A 17,880-nucleotide genomic window follows, 5' to 3' on the forward strand; every position below is an offset into this window, starting at 1 on the left:
AAGGTTATGTTGATTAGAGGAAGAAGTAACTGACCTCAAATTATCACTCATACAGAAGACCGACCTCCAATCACCTACTCGTACGTAGTCAAATCTAAAACTTTTATTCGATGAAGAGGAATATCATTTGAAAGAATTTCCTTTCCAAGTTGAATTTCATACAAGAACATCGCGTGTATACCCTGATTGAGAATGTAAAAACAATAACGCGGCGTAGCGTGTAATTATAAGTAAACGCGACTTTAATGGTAATATTACTCGTCTTCATTCGAACAAATTGGGAATAACCAATTCTATTGTATCCACATTTTCTCATAACTAAGGCCCAGAACAGACGGTGAAACGCAACTGCAACGAAACTGCAACTTTCTGATGATTCTGATGAATGAAACTGAAACTGAAAGTTTCAAACTGGTCGCGTCATGTGTGGTCTCTCAACGGACGCTATGACAGAACTTAGATGCAACTCAAAAGTAACTAGCAGTTGCAGTTTCGTTGCAGTTGCGTTTCACCGACTGTTCTGGGCCTAAGAGAACTGATGAAGGCACATCAAGATACACTGTGTATCTTTATCTTATAATGATTGTAATAAGTGCAATTTTTCAACAAATCTAAAAATTCTTATGTGTTATCATCTCTACCTTGATCTTTAATGCCAGTAGAATCACTGGACATACTAAAAAATGTTAAAATGGATAAGATTCTCACAGATATCCATTGTCTTAATAAGACTGGTTGTATCTTACTGATCCAAACGCGAAATAATAGCACCGTAATAAGATTGTATTACCCAGTCGTCCTTGACAATTTCAATAGTTTGTTGTCTGTACTTACATTTTGATGAGATTGTGTCTTTTGAATGAAGCTTTTGAACAATTAATTACCTACACATTGATATTTGTTAACTTTTTGACATCTTCAATGCAAGCTAAAACGTTTCGTTTTAGGTGAATAGTGAAAGTAACCTGTAGATCTTTGAATATTCATTTGATGTATAAGTCGAATCCACTAGTATAGAGCTACTACTTGTAAAGAATCGCGTACACATATACCATTTATCATATACGAAAGTAACCCTGTATGTCTGTCTGTTACTGTTTCACGGCCAAACAGCTGAACTAATTTTAAATTTAAAAAGGAACAAAAAATATTTAATTTGGTGTACCTACAGAGAGATTGGACTTGGGAGAAGGGCATATTGCGCTATTTTTTGTTGCACAAAACCTTGAAGTGATTAAAATAGATAATAATAATATTGAAAAAGAAAGTAATTTTTTCATTTAGTTCAAAATTTCCATAATCAAAATAATGCAAATAGTGAGGTACTGTTCTAAGAACTCATGTCTTTCCGAATTAGGATATTAATGATTTTGGTAAAAACTAAATACATTCTTTTTTGCGACAGATCGAAATCCAAGTAGACAAAGACACGGGCAGAAGCTATAGACTAAACTACGTCCATAATCCACTTGTACTAATCTGCTCCAGGCTCACTGACCTTTAGAATATTATGAAAACTATTTTGATTTATTTCAAACAGTTGCTGCGTACAAGGCTCATGGCTCATGGCATGCGTACGCGACGTCCTCATTCCTGCATTTACGTTTAAAAGCTAAGTAGGTACGTCATCTTGACAATCCTCATTTACATTACTCATATGAGACTTGCTAGTTTTGCCTCCAGAATTTTCAGTAACAACAAATTCAGATTAACGTGAATCACTGCGTTGATTCAATTGCTTTCGTAGTTGTAGTAAGAAGTAAGACGTGACTATTTCGGTTGCATGAATGGAACAGTTATAAAAATAGGACTCATAAAACGTACGAGTTAAAAGGGTCTGCTGAACCGAACGTAAAAATGAGAGACCGATAATGTTATGGGCGAAACTATGGCAGTTTAGATAGCTTTATGGTGTTTCTCTTAGCAGGATGGATAGATATAACCGACTGTGTTATAATTTTAAACGCCACCAATCGAACCAAATGTATAAGAAAATACTGTAGTTTTAAAACACAAACTGCATAGTTATTCATTTTAGTTCATAAATAAGAGCAAACTAGAATAAAATTACTCATAACCACGAATCAAAAACAAAACAATACAAATCAAACGATTTCACTTTGGGGGTGTTCTCGTAAGTATTCAATTTATTTGGAACCTGTCAAGAACATTTCCTCAATGCAAACAATGCAATAGCCTTATTCACGTAACAAAACTTCAACGACAACAAATCGCTGAGTTGCGATCCTATCGAGTAATCGTTCTATCGAAATGACCCTTATGAATACGGATTTAGAACTTTTTTTTTAATAGGACGACTTCTAAACGTCAACGAGATTTTGACTGTGTCAAAATACGTGAATTAGGCCAATGGTCTATTGCATTTTGTAGTAAAGTAACAAGCATCAAGTAAAGAAAGAGCACTCCTTCCAATTGAATTCCCCGTCCCACCTACCCCTTTCCCAATACAAGTTGAAGTGAATTATGGCCAGTTTCTTTAAAAGGTTTTAGCCATGTAATTATCCTGGATAGGGCGTGGTATCTGGACCTTCGCCTTGACCGAAGATAGGTTCTGTTTGGGTTATCGAACGAAGGTCGGGCTTCGGCTGGCTATTTATACAAAACAGATGATTTTAACAGTTCGCAGCTGTGGATTGGAGACGATGGAGAATTTGCGGACTTGATTAATTGGTCTGGGTTGCCTGATTGAACGTATCTGTCTACGTTTGGTTCCTTTTGTCTAGAAATCTGGATTTCATTTGAATTTGTTATCTGGTATATCTACATAAATATACATAGAGTAACTTCGCAAGTCAGTTTTTTTTAATTTTTACTTTTTCTAAAAAAAACTTTTCTGATTTTCTTTTCTGATTAGATATAAGAATCAGAAGGCAGAATTGCAAAATTCCTGACCTTTTTGGTAGGTGTTTTATATTTATTACAGAACCAGAAGGCATTTATACTTGAACAAGATTCGCAATCAATGATTGAATTTAATTATAGAGACTGCCTACGCGCAAATATACCACGTCACGTCATCAGCATACATCATGGATCCACCACAGTTTATAAACACAACGTGTCTGTCCGTAAGTCGTCAATTAGCTGTTTTGAAAGTGACACAGTTAGGAATCTATTTTGAAATTATGCTGGAAGTTTCAAACGTTAGTAACAATCTTCGTTAAAAGAAGATGTTAATAGAGTCCAAATATCTTGTAAACAAATGACTTACTTTGACTGCGGACTATCTTACGTCGTCTAAAGAAAAGAATTTATCTTGATTTTAAAGAATTTTGTGCAATAAAAATTACTAACAGTTTTCACCACACCGCGTCGCGACACGGCGGGGTTAGAATTTCGAACTCAGGTTCCTCGGATCTCTAGTCAGCCAGTCCAACCACGCAACACCCTTGGGTGAACAATAGTCGCTTATCTTAGGATTGATATCAGATCTTGTTCCTTGAGTAAAACTGTTTTAGTAAGTTTTTCCCTAATAAATTCAACTCTTCAATCGAGTGTCGTAAAATTTAAACTATTTGCCACTATCTATAAGTCAGACAGTAATTCCAAGACTTAGAAGTGATTCAATTGTAAAAGACGCTACCAATTCCAACGTATCATTAAACACATCCGCCATAACAATGTTACGACATGAATTAATGACAGTTGTAATCCTTTTAATTCGCCATTAGCATTGACATAACACTGTAGGGCTGACAGCAATAAGTATTTTTATTTTTGGCGGCTTTAAAATTAGAGGTAAAGATCTAGCGCAGAACTCAATTAGGGGCCGTCCATAAATTACGTCATCGATTTTTTCAGATTTTAGACCCCCCCCCCCCCTACAATCATCCTAGCGTCATTTCTTAATGACCCCCCCCCCCTTCTCCCAAAATTGACGTCATTACCAGTTTGACAAAATTAAAACACTTGTAGAATCACTTTTTATTTTTTTTTAAAATATAGAGTGATTCTTAAGGAAGGTTTATATATATGTATAATACACGTAAGTACCACGGGCGAAGCCGGGGCGGGCAGCTAGTATTATATGTAATCAGTAGCGGCGGAAGGGGGGGGGGGGCGCGCTCCGCCCCGGGTGCCAAGCATCAGGGGGTGACACAAGTCGCGCAGATTAGTACTCACTGGCACATCTGCATGGCAAATCTGCGGTCTATGTCATGATATTGTCTTTCAATCGGTAGGAAACCCCAAAAATCCTGGGGGGGTACCAGGGGGTGCCATAGGACTTGTGACGGGGGGGGGGTATCATTTACCGTCATCCGCAGACCAAACCCCCCCCCCCCTAATTTAGAATGACGTAATATATGGACGGCCCCTTAGAGCCTGAGGTATGGGGCACTGACTGACTTAACTATAATTTTTATAAAAAGAGGTAACACTTTTTGTCCTTAAAATTGCTGCAATAGCTCTCTTTATTATGTAATTTAATGTCCTGCCGCCAGCAAGAACTTTCAACAAAATTAAAAAAATATATAAATAAAAATCTTTAATTAATTACATTATGTCCACACAAAAATACAACTGTAACAATAAATAGAAACTGTTATTTACTTCGCAATCAACTAAACCAGCAAATTAATAATATATTCAGTCGGCGTGTTAAAACAATAATCCAATTAGTTAAATTACAGATATTTTTCAGTGCAACAAGCACTAATGAATGAATCAAAAACAAGAATACTTACGTAATGTTATTTACATTTACTTAGCTCTCGTATTATGAAAATGAAGTTAATTAAACTTTCATTATTTGAACTATTCACAAGTTTGAATCTATCTTGAGTAGTAACTTTTATCTTTTATGGTTATTATTAGCATTTAAAAGAGTTTTATCTCGAAGTACATTATTAAAATCTTGAAAAACTTTAAAACTTGAAAAATATTGTTTTTCTTTTAGTGTATGTTTTGTTGGTTGTCCTATTAAATAAATAAACTCATGCAACATGCAGTCCTCCGTCGTAGCATGTCGTAGGTTTAATTCCCCCACGTGAGACAATTGAAATTGTCAGTAGAGAATTTCCATTTGAAGCAAATGATTTTTCAATTTACAAAATGAGTTTAAGAAGTTTGATAAGTTAAATGCAAATCCTAACTATGGAAGCTACCAGCCCTATCTTACTACGATAGTCGTCGGAGGACCGTTTCCCATGTCAATCGTAATGCGTTTAATTGGTATGCGCGATGACAATGCATCGGTCACTGACGCGTGTGCACTATGGATGCCGTAGACTATTATGGGGAAGGGGTTTGAGAAACTATTATGTTTATGATGGTATATCTCTCTTACTCGGGTTATGACGCTTTTCCCCATTGACTTGCTCTATCAAATTGGAACTCCTCCTATGTTCTTCTGATTAATTTCGTTGCTGGTCCAATGTAACTATCCCCCTGGGACAAACTTGACCTTCGTTCATTCGTTTCAGCCGAAAGACGTCCACTGCTGGACAAAGGCCTCCCCCTTGGAAATCCTTGGGGGAGGCCCAAGGATTTCCTCGAAGACCGATCCTGCGCGGCTCGCATCCAGGCACCTCCCGCGACCTTCACCAGATCGTCGGTCCAACTAGTGGGAGGCCTGCCCACGCTACGTCTTCCGGCTCGTGGTCGCCACTCAAGAACTTTCCTGCCCCAGCGGCCGTCAGCTCTACGAGCTATGTGCCCTGCCCACTGCCACTTGATTTTAGCGATTCTGCGGGCTATGTCAGCCACTCTGGTTCTCTTACGGATCTCCTCATTTCTGATTCGATCACGTAGGGAAACTCCGAGCATAGCACGCTCCAAACTCTAAACGCTCTAAACTTGAGCTTCATTGGTTGGGATTTTATTATCAGTCAAGCTGTAAATCCTGGCTAAACAGGAGATGCAGCAGTGGGAACGAGAGGTGGGAATAGTCCGGATGCCCCATCAATGGGGGATGTGAACTTTTGATCTACAAAGGACATTGTCAGAAACCGCCTTAGATTCCTGGGCACAGCAGTAAAGTATCAAAATTAATCTCTTACTTTTTGAATACTTTAATATTAATTAGATTGTAACGGACACTTGAGGATTAGAAAATGAAATAATAAAAGTCTTTTATATGTATTCCATAATACTATGACGACATCCGGTCATTTTAGGGCGTGGCCTGCTCCATATCCTATGAAGTTCCATAATTTGTGTCTATAAAATCTATGTAAAATCGGCACAAGGCAATGCCGTACTTCATTGTTAGGAATCCATGTAATAGTGATGTTGACTGCGGTCATCATAGACAATAAGATACCGATCTTGTAAATAAAATAAATCGTCCAAATTGCTACAGTATGACTAGATTTTAACTAAAAGTTAAAAATATATTGCACGATACTACAAGAAGCTATCTAATGTGTCCAACTGGTCGAAGGTCATGAATAAAATAAAAAGAATTGTGATCATAACACTGATATAGACAATGACAACAATATGGGATCATCTTTAATATATCTGTAACAGTTTCAAAATCTGATGAAAAATCCAATGCCGCTTAAAGTGAGAGAAATGTCTAAAGTTCTAATAGAATTGAAAGTTTTATTCGCTCAAAATGCTTATAACAATAATTGGTAATACATTTCAAATATTAAGTACCTTTATAATGTATCGATAGAACCAAAATGATATCCTCTCAGCTTGGAAAGGGAAAACCCAGGATTGGGGGAGCGCTCCAGGCAATTTTTAGAACATTTCATAGGTGGTAGTAAATAATATTTATTTTATTATTAAAATTGAATATTTTGATATTGATAAAATTGAATATATCTTTCGATTCAAATACCGAATATTTTTCAATCGATAATAATTATCGAGAATTGTTAATAATATTCAATTAAAAGTTGTTCAATCCCTAGTCATGCATAGACTAAGACGGTAACCATGGAGATAGTTAGTTTGGTAAGTCACGTGTTAAATGTCAAGAGTGGAAAGTAAACATAGGATTCATGTTATTTATTTACGTGCAAAATGTAAGTAAGTAAATCATAAAAGTGGAACGCCGAGCTATTTCCAAAACCCGTCCAATATTATAATACAATTTGGCTGCGACAACTACAATACAGAACATCTCCCAAATCGATGTGCATAAAATAATATAATACAATACTAGTAAGTAAGAGGTTATGATAACAATATTGCTATCAATAAGTTTATAGAATTGGTCCGCCAGGAATAATTGTTCTTACATAAAGATTTGTGTCATTTAGAACCTAGAAAGTATTATTTCGGCACTGTTGATCTAACGGCGAACAATGTATGGAGAACGAACATTGTCCTTTATCATTCAGTCTCTCTTCGTGTTTGGTAATTCACTCTTGATAGCTCTACTCGATGTGTATATTTTTATTAGCCTCTGTAATATTTGGTAGTCCGCGAATCACGAGTTGAATTTGAGATTAGGAATCTAAGCGATCAACACCGAGAACATTCATCATTGAAGAGAAGAGTTGCCGATGCGTTACCTGCGATGTAAATTCTTCATACTTAGAAATCTTTAAGATCTTCAAAGACATAAAACATACTTCTTGGTAATTACGAATGTTCAAGAAATCTCCAATTAATGCATTGCAGTAATAGTTCTTACTACATTTACCTTAAGATACTTATTTCAATGTTTACTTACATTTGGAGGATCACATGCATGAGCTGGTAGTAACTTTATGTTTATTTGTTTATAATTAAATTTTGTACGCATCATTTCACCAATAAATTGAAGATGTTCATTCCTTACAATAAACAAGACTCAATTTTGTAATTAGTGGCATAAAATCTAGACATTTTAAAGCTGGGCATTAATTATTTTCTCAGACGTTGGAGTGAGGCCAAAGAGAATAGCACAACTTTTATGTTCATGTCTTAAATAAATAAATGGTTGACCTGATACTACCTACAGACGGACTGTAAATCAGTATGCTTAGGAAAATTATGAAGACATCATAAATTTATTATCAGTTTTAAAGATGATTCTATGACCAGTATAGTTCTACAAAGGGCGTTGTTGCCTAAAGGTTATTATTTTATTGTACATGATACGTGAGTGAATTGGTCAAATTACAATAAGATTGTGTCAGAGGTCGATCTTTCTATAAGCGGGAAAACGCTAAATCTTAACTTAAATTTGACCACAATCGCACCTGATGTTAAGAGGGATGCAATCTAGGACGGTACATATCTGCCCTGTAAGTGCCTATTCACTCTCGCTTGAAAAGGCCCGGATTTTAGTCTTCGGGAAAGACAGCAGCAGGCAGCAAATTCCAGTCCCTAGCTGTTCGCATTATAAAAGAGTCATCATAATGGTTGATTACCGGTGACTATCTACATTTTTTAATTTATTTTACAAAACTAATTAGACATACGATGTATAATTTCTAATTGGCCATTGGGGACTTTCGCACCAAGTGGTTTTTAACTGAACTCTGTAACGTACGGTATATGAAAGTTGTCATTTTCTCGCGATTTTTTCACTAAGAAAAGAGAGAATATTTGATTTATTGCGTGACATTCCCGGCCGTCAGTTACGGCGGTTGCGATAAATGGCGACTGTGAATTAAGAATAGATTTATGCGTGTTTTCCTTGGACTGCGCGCGCGCTGATTACTCGCCCGATTTGATGCGCAAACTTGGCTCTACCTAACGGGACTATTCCCACCTCTCGTTCCCACCACTGCAACTCCTGTGTAGCCAGGATCTACAGCTTGACCGCCACAAAAACCCAACCAATGAAGGTCAAGTTTGTCCCGGGGGGAGGTTAAACTGTCATTGGACCCGCAACGAAATTAATCAGAAGAACATAGGAAGAGTTCGAAATTAAGGCTCTACCTAGGCGGTGACCTGAGTCTATCTAGACTCAATATTACAATGAGGTCAATGAAAAGTATTGTACTCGTATTACAGTCATTTCTCAGGTTTACGAGATCGAATCAGAAATGAAGACATCCGTAAACGGACTAAAGTCGCTGACATAGCCCGACGGTTTAGCAAGCTGAAAAGGCAATGAATGGGCAGAACACATAGTACGCAGATCTGACGGCCGATGGGGCAACAAGGTTCTGGAGTGGAGCCGCGTACCAGAAAACGCAGCGTGGGACGTCCACCCGCAAGGTGGACCGACGACATCATAAAGGTAACAGGAAGGCGCTGGACGCAGGCCGCTACCAATCAGGCAACATGGAAAGCATTGGGGAAGGCTTATGTTCAGCAGAGGACGTCCTATGGCTGAGATGATGATGATGGTGATTTCTCAGGTGCTGTCTATTTTCAATACAGAGACGTCTTACCTGGTGATATTATTGAAGAGCTAAGCCAGATGCGTGTTCCATTACTTCCATTCCTACTAGGGGCAATGGGCGATCAACCATTTATTAGATACCCTCAGTTAGTGGGACTGCTGGGACTTTATCATAGTTGTCGAAGGTAAACAGCGCAGATGGTTTTCAGGATGCAGAAGAAGAAAATAATTGTAATTTTTTACTGGTAACTAAGTAACCAGTAAAAAATATTTTCTATCGCATAATAATTAAAACAAAACTATCAAAAGGTAAGGTAAAGGTTGGCGCTGGATGCAGGCCGCCACGACCGGCCATTGTGGAAATTATTGAGGGAGACATGTTCAGCAGTGGACGTCCAATGACTGAAATGATGATGATGAAACTATCAAAATGTTAAGATTGTTTCCAAGACCGAAAAACATTAAACACAACAAGGTTTATTTGTTCACTTACTGCCAACACCGCAATTAATTTTATCTACGTCGATTAAATCTCAAAACGGTCATCACAGCAACTAATTTCTGACTGTTCAACTACAATTTTACTGCTTAATAAAAGCATATTATATTCATAGGATTGCGTGTGCATTATTCATATCTGTTCCTTAGTTTGGCAAACATGTTGGCTGCTATCCAGGCATGCCCCATCTATGTCATGTTGATAGGTACTACTACTCCAGTTTGACTCCGATATTAATCATATGGGAAATATTTATAAACAATTCGATGGTTTGCAAAATAACGTAACTGGGGTCTTATTATGAATCTCAATCGAGGTTCACAATTGGTATTTTAATGCCATTTAATTTTCCTGATAATTCCAACACACTTTTCTAAAAGATCAGTGATTTTGGCTCTACAAATTAAGTTTATTGATAATTTAGATTTTAGTGGAATTAACTTGAAGTGGAAAATAAGACTGAAGAATATAATGCAGTGACATTCGATCCTTTGATAACATTATTTTGTGACGCTGCTAATACATATAATTCAAATTCCAGATTCTATAATGCTTTTTGAAGTCTACTATATTGTCTAAAAATAAATCTTTTAAATCTTTTCTTTTCTTAAAGGCTTTTTTCTTTTGTTTTCATTTCTTACATGTAATTTATAATTCGGGTCTTAGTTAGAGTTTCTAAGTCCAAAAAATCTTTGATCTCTATCAGAGTTGCTATTCCATCAGTTATAAATGACGTTAGACTTAGAAAGTCGGCACTGTTATGACGTGGCTCCGTTATTTGATAATTGGTTATTTTTGCCGTGATTACACGCGGTGGTTTATTATCTCTAGGTGTTTATTTTTCATTCCAACAAACTCGCACGGTGGAGAATTTTTATTCATAAAATCTTTCCGCTTTGGTTATTTGACTCTCAGAATTTTAGTGTGCATAACATTTGGTTTTCAGTGCATTAGTTCCATTGTTTTTGAAAGGATTCATTTACCTACTTGTTAAATAAATTATCATATTTCTTAAAGAAAACAAGTAATAAAACCTTTTCATAGAGACTGAAATTAGACTTTTTACATGTTAAAAAATAAATGACTTATTTTTTAACAAACTAAAGAGCGCAATATCACTAGTGCAACTAAAGCTTTTTCCATTAAAAAGATATTGAGTTCAATAAGTGGACACAAAATTTTTTTTTAAGTCAAATATCGCTTTAATAGTGTTTTAATTAATTAAGGGATTATAATAATTATTATTTCACACTCAATTTCGTGCAGTCACGTTAACTCACTATACTCATATCTTTGCATTAGGAGAAAAAGCCTTACTTCTCTTAGTTAGGTCTCAACTAACTTTTTCCCAAGAAAGTACTTTTCTATCCTAGTCAAAACAATGATACCAAATTTCTACACTTGTATACTAAGAAAAAGCACCTTTGTTTTGATCCGTATCTCATATTGACGTAATTCGCGCAGACAGCGATTGAGATCTGCCAGGCAGGCCAATAAACACATGTTTCCGCTGTAAGTTTCATTGAAAATCCATTCATTCATACAATAGAGCCCGTATTAGAAGTATTTGAACTGCTGTCTGGCTTATATTCAATTTAATTGAACGTTATTTTCAGATGAATTTCTTTATGACGTCTCTAGCAAGTTGAACCTAGGTTACCTAGACTAGTATGCCATTACAGGATCGCTTCGAATAGGCTAGATGACAAAATTTCAATTATTTGTCCATCAGACAGATAATTAGAAAATATTAGACTTATATACAGTGCTACATCGAGTTGAAATGGCGCATTATGTCACGCTTCAGTAGATTTTTTACTCAAAAGTGACGTCACGCGATATTTCAACTCAATATAATAATGTAATTGTTGGATTATGAAAAAATACGTGTCCAAAATTTTGTTATTATCTGTCTGACGGACTAAATAGAATTTCGATTTCATTACCCAGTAAAAGAAAAAAAGTTATCTTTTTTTTTCAGTGTCAATTAATTCTCAAGTTCTTTTTTTGAAGCGTTATGTGAACCAAGCCAAACACCAGCTGTATTAGGACAAAAATAGGCAATGTTACGGTCACAGTCAAGATTAGATTAAAACCTTTATTAATATTCTTCAGTGTCTAATCGCTTATCAGGATAAGCGATTAGACACAATAAATTAGAATTGGAATATGGAATTTGAAACGATAAAATAGCATGTGGTTATTAGACCACAGTTGATTTCACAATGTTACGTTTAAATTCAGATCTATGATCAAATATCCTGTAATGTAGTTTGATCTTATTGTGAAACAATCTAGGGTAACGAGAACATTGGTTTTAATTACAGTTACATATCACATAGCTACATAACACTAATTTGGAGTTATTTTTTCATTTAGGTATGTACGAGAGGTATTTTGACTTTGAAAGTTCCATTCAACAAGCCTGCAAAAACCCGCCTGAATAACGATTTTATTATTCAGAGGATTATATTATTTAACTTTGACAAACGTCAAAAGTCTCAATCTCCATACAAAAAGCACCGGTTAATATTATTGTTACGGTTAAAATAAGGTGGTTCAACCCAGCCTTAAAATTTTTACAGCTAAAAATTTTGTCATTAATCTTATCTGTTACATAAATGAGCTGTCACTTTCAGAAGTTTATATTTTCGCTCCTAAGCTTCTCTCTTGATTTAAATTCGTTCATGGCGATTTAAATTCGTTCATGGCCTAAACCCCTGCTTATCTATTAAATAAAATTAATTCTAATTCGCTTCAATGTCGACCCAATTTTTTCTAAGCATATTGGTACCCAGTATAATTGTAAACAATTTTTGGTGCCAAAATGTATCCAGCGGTTCCAGCCTTGATTATAATGTCATTGGCGTGAATTTTGGCATGGGATAAAAGGGACCGATTGGACTGCTGACGAATTGACTTTTGATGATTCCGTGTCTATACGATCAAAGCGACTCCGGCATTTTCATGAGACAAGGTAATAATTGATATTTTTAACGCACAGATTATTTTCAGGGTACGTGCCGCGCGGATTTTACGTCATTGTGATACTCTATGGTAGGTCGATTAGGTGTTGATGGTTTGACTTTTTTCTTGTTTTTTTTCCTTCTTTTAGTTAAGTAATTGCCTTGATTTACAGTAAAATTGTCTAAGAATAAGCCAACAATAATATTTTCACAGGGAAATAAACTTCAATGGAGAACCAAAAATAATTTCTCTGACTAATAGGTACCTACTTACCTATTTGATAACAGGTCGCGCAAATATTTTCTGTGGCATACTGAAATCCTGCTGGACAAAGGCCTCCCGTTCATTATGGAAAACCTTGGGGGAGGCCTTTGTCCAGCAGTGGACGTCATTTGGCTGAAACGAAACGAAATTGAAATCCTGAAATTAACGTAGGAAGTCGCGTGCTGACTGCTGAAACTATATTTTTAACAAAGAGTCTATGGATGAGTAATACCCAGTAGCGGCGTAAGGGGGGGGCGGTGGGGGCGGTCCGCCCCGGGTGCCAAGCATCAGGGGGTGACACAAGTCGCGTAGATTAGTACTCACTGGCATATCTGCATGGCAAATCTGCGGTCTATGTCATGATACGGGGGGCTGATTGTCTTTCAATCTTCGAATCGGTAGGTAACCCCAAAATCCTGGGGGGTACCAGGGGGTGCCATAGGACTTGTGACTCTCGCCCCGGGTACCAACCCATGCTACGCCGCCACTGGTAATACCGATATCACTTATCGATGACTAGGCATGTATGATGAATGTATGGCAGGATACATACCACCGATACATTAATAATTCCTTCCTGCTATGTACAGAATAAAGATAAACTTTGTACTAATATAGCTCTTATTTCAACGCCATAAGGTACAGTGGTTAGGTTGACGTGCCGTCATCAACCCGTTGTTTTAAAACATGATGCATTTGTTGCGTTTTGTTTACAATCTGCATTTCAATAACCCGCGGGCTCTCCGAGTCGATGTCACGTTCAGGCGGTAAGCGGTATATGACAAAGCAGTAAGTAAGTAGGTAACACATTTTGAAAACATTAAGGCTGGGTTGCACCATCTTACTTTAACTTTGACAAACGTCAAAAATCTGTCAAACTCCATACAAAAAACACCGGTTATCGGTAAAGTTACGGTCAAAGTTAGGTGGTGCAACTCAGCCTAAGACTAGGCGCAGACCATCGATTTTTCGTCGGCTGATATTTTAGTCGGGCAGTTGATCAGTATGGGTATGTATGGAAGTGCGCACATTACATCGATTTGATTTGGCCGATTCTTCATACAAATAAAATCGGGCACAACTATCGGCCAACTATCGATGGTCTGCGCCTAGTCTCATTAACATGGTACAGTCGACAGCATAAGACTATACATTTATGTTACAAAATCACTTCTATTACATCTACAAAAGACTCCACTGTGTTTAGCTTAATTTGCGTCTGTAGTCCGCACAAAATAACGTCTCCGTTAAAAATAAAAATACGATTCTAAAAACTATGTAAATTAGGATTACTTGTGTGTATTTAGATTTAGCTTGAAACCTCATTGAAACCGTTCAAACTTCAAAATGAAAAAAATCCAAACGTTTCCGTTTCTCCTAACCAACTTGCTTGCTTGTTTGTTTTCTTGCTCTGCTACTTACTTAAGGCATAGGTTACGTCTTCAACTTTTCAAATAATTATCTTTAAAAGCTGCAGAATTATTTGTTCTCTCGCACGTGGCTATACGCAAGGGTTTCCATGCGATGTGATATTTGTGGGATATTCAGGACTTTTAATTTCTTACTCTTTAGAAATTAATTAGCATTATGTTTTATCATCGACATAACGATTTACTAGCGTTGCTCTTATTATAATTTAGAACTATCTTCAATTCGTACTAGTTTCCTGTTACTCCTCAAGTGTGTTGAAAGAAATGGTTAATTTGTTTAAATTAAACATCACAAACCTCTGCTACTAGCAGGAAAAAGTAAGTATTAATTTAGACAAAATCTTTTGGTTTTTGAAATTCGTACTTCGCGATCTTTTTCATTCTTACATATTTATTTAGGGACCTGCCTATCCCGGTTATCTGTTACACTACAGGCACTTAGCTCTAACCCATTCGCATTGGTTTACTTTGCATCGCTTGCAAAGCAAATGGCTGGGCTGGGCGATCCATTAGACGGTGGCAAAGGTCGGCAACAGCGATGCTTTCAAATTATAGCGCGAAAATACATATTGTTCATCAAATGGCATTTATAGCGCCCTCTAGGCTGTATTAAGGTCAGACAGGAGCTTGTGAAAAGGAACATAAGTACCTAACTTGCGTTGTTGATTTTTTTTCATCCCAACGTTTAAGATATGACTAGAAGGTTCAAATATTGATACCTAATGAATGGAATGAATTTAATATTACATGAACACCAACAAAACGTAATCACAGGTAGCATTATCTGTTACCAAGGCCTTAATATAGGAGGTGTTTTAATTAAATCTTATCATGAATGATATTCGCGAGCGTGAACCCGACTTGATTAAAATTGGGAGGCACGAGGTATTCTGATGTGCGAACTGCGAAGGTTATTTAATATTATGTTATGAGTAATATCAACCTGGCTATGACCTAAAAACAAAAAAGCATGTAACCAACAAAAATGTCGCGTGCACGTAGAGTCATACGTGACAGGCAAATCTTAAGTGGCCAGATAATCCGTTCCGCCCATACACGTTTTATTTCATTAGCTAAATGGAGGTTTCAAAGGTCAGATCACACATAGCCTTTACGATTTCGCAGTCTTGAGCACTTTGTTATGGGGCAAGGTCTAGACACGTGGAGGGTTAATAGCGTAAGCTATAGCTTTTACTTTCAGTGCTACTCCAAAATAAATTGCTGTCAGTGATGTTTGATAGGAAAATATTTTTATGTATAAATGTTTAAATGCATTTGTTAATTAAATATTATTTGTTTAAATTGTGACTTGTTTTGTTTACAAATTTTTAACATTATCTTTCACACTGCATTACTAAGATAACCTAATAGCAGAATCAACAACGATAATGATTTTCTTGGAATCATGCAGAGGTGTGGTATTTTTTTAAGGCAGTGAATTTTTATATACGGCAGTGTTCCTTAGCCTCATACTTTTTATGTGAACCAGTCATCAACATTATGTTATTTAACATTTCCGTAAATGTTGTAACTAGTTTTTTCGCGCTACTTTCTTTGTTGTTGAGCAATAATAATACGACGTGTGCGGTTGCCACTAAACTCAGCTAAACTGCCCCACTGACAAACAACGGTTTTATTATAAATATTTATAAGCACAGGTTTCCTCGTTTTCATAGTAATAGAGGCGATGATGGCTGCTAGAGCGTTGGCTTCACTACAACCGCAGCGAGCGAATGCGGATATAATATTTGAGTAATGACCGCATCTCCGATGTGAAAAATAACCGTACCTTCGGAAATAGATCTTACTTTAGACTATGCTTTTGCGTTACCTAACAGTGTAGGTTAGGCGTGGGCTGTATAACAATCTACGTGTATTCTTGTTCACTGATGCATGCTGCACAGACATAAAATTATATGAGCTTATTTATCTTATGAGCTCAGACAAACTGATTTTACCTACTAGACTACTTTATCTTCAAAGAAATCTAATTGATCATGTCAAACCAGACAAACTAAACACGGTTTTTTAGACAGGTAACTTTATTAACAATAATTTTAGTTTGATTTCGCAAGAATTTTCTTAGATTTTTCATCGCTGTCATTACGACCCACGCTGCAACATTCTTACGGCCATTAAAATTTAGATTGTGGGCATCGGTTGGTCGTAACCACGTTGATGGCCGGTCTAATGAGCGAACAGTCTGATTTCAGGGCAGGGGCGTAACTCGCGAAACGTAAAAAGCGGAAACCATTGCTTTTGCAGCGACTGTGTAATGTCAGCGTTTAGAAGATACCCAACATTAAAGATTGAGATATCCCATTGATGATCGGAAGTAAAGTTTGAAACGCTTTTATTGCAGTCATCTGCAAATCTTTATTTTTATTTTATGGACAGTAAAAGAACCGTAAGGTCACTGATATCCGTATTTCAATTTATTTTAGCCTCAGTTTTGGATGATAGAAGCTTGGGCACCAAATAATTATAGATGATGTTTACGCTATAACTAAGCTTATCTCTGGTTTTCCATTCTATGGACCGCACCAACTCTAGTGAAAGTTTAGCAATAAAGTAATAAAAACACTTACCTAATGACCATATCCAGGACATCTTCTCTTTCGAAGACCCTGCAGTATAACTGGAGGATCTTTAGGCAGGAATACTGAAGCCCTGACCACGTCAGCTCAGCGGACTTCAGGGCTTCGTCCCAATGACAGTTTTCGTGTCTCGACAGGCACAACATGCCGTCGCGACCCGTCTCCGTGGGCGGCATTTAAATGGAATGCACTTTCTGCGTTTGGAACAGTCTATTCTTTGCTGGTCTCTGCATCGATTTACGATCGTTTATCTTTGGATTACTAGTTAGAGCTATCTTTTCACTGATAAGTGGCTACTAGTAAATGTTCGTTTGTCACTGTGATAATAATAAACTGTTAAATAGTAGGATTTATGATAATTTTCACGATACTATCCTGTAACTGCTCAAGGAGGAAGATATTTGTAAGGTATAAATAAAATAATAATGTTACAATAAAGTACACCATAATTAATAAGAGGAAATAAAATAACCGTGTTAAATAACCACAAAACTAAATAACAATTGCAGGAAACCTGACAATCATTGAGCATTAAGGAAACAAGAAAAGTATATCAACAAATACGAGTTACCTAACAAATTAAAATAAAGAGTCATTTAAAGGCGTGTTTGTAAGTCTGATAAGTTAGCTTTTGTGTGATAACATTTACCTTAACTACACTACTATGTATTTACTTTCATAACACGTTATGTGGCTTTATTATTTCTGTGTAGTTAGTTTACTGAGTTATCCATTATTGCTGTTGCGACGCTTGATTTAATTTTATGTGTTTTCCATTTATTTGTACACTGAAAACGTCATTTTGACATCATAAATGTTTGAAATAATATGAACTGCGTAACAATGCTCAATTGAATTTTTACGCAG

General features: G+C 36.5%; 1 protein-coding gene across 4 annotated transcripts in view; it reads right to left on the bottom strand.

Moving 5' to 3' along the window:
* The window catches only part of LOC114362595 (four and a half LIM domains protein limpet), a 108,716-nt gene that overhangs the window by 72,331 nt on the left and 18,505 nt on the right, over window positions 1-17,880 (bottom strand). For 2 of the 4 annotated variants that reach the window (XM_028318050.1, XM_028318049.1), the window contains exon 2: window positions 17,005-17,330. The exons of 1 other annotated variant lie outside the window; for it this stretch is intronic. In XM_028318050.1, the coding sequence (XP_028173851.1) occupies window positions 17,005-17,189 (185 nt within the window). In that variant the 5' untranslated portion in view covers window positions 17,190-17,330. Of the gene's footprint in view, window positions 1-17,004; window positions 17,347-17,880 lie in introns of all 4 variants that reach the window. One more of the 4 variants, XM_028318047.1, reaches the window with a different exon arrangement.

The sequence above is a fragment of the Ostrinia furnacalis genome, unplaced genomic scaffold (genome assembly GCF_004193835.3).
Source record: "Ostrinia furnacalis isolate ACB-3 unplaced genomic scaffold, ASM419383v2 OfSCF6651, whole genome shotgun sequence".
Classification (NCBI taxonomy): domain Eukaryota; kingdom Metazoa; phylum Arthropoda; class Insecta; order Lepidoptera; family Crambidae; genus Ostrinia; species Ostrinia furnacalis.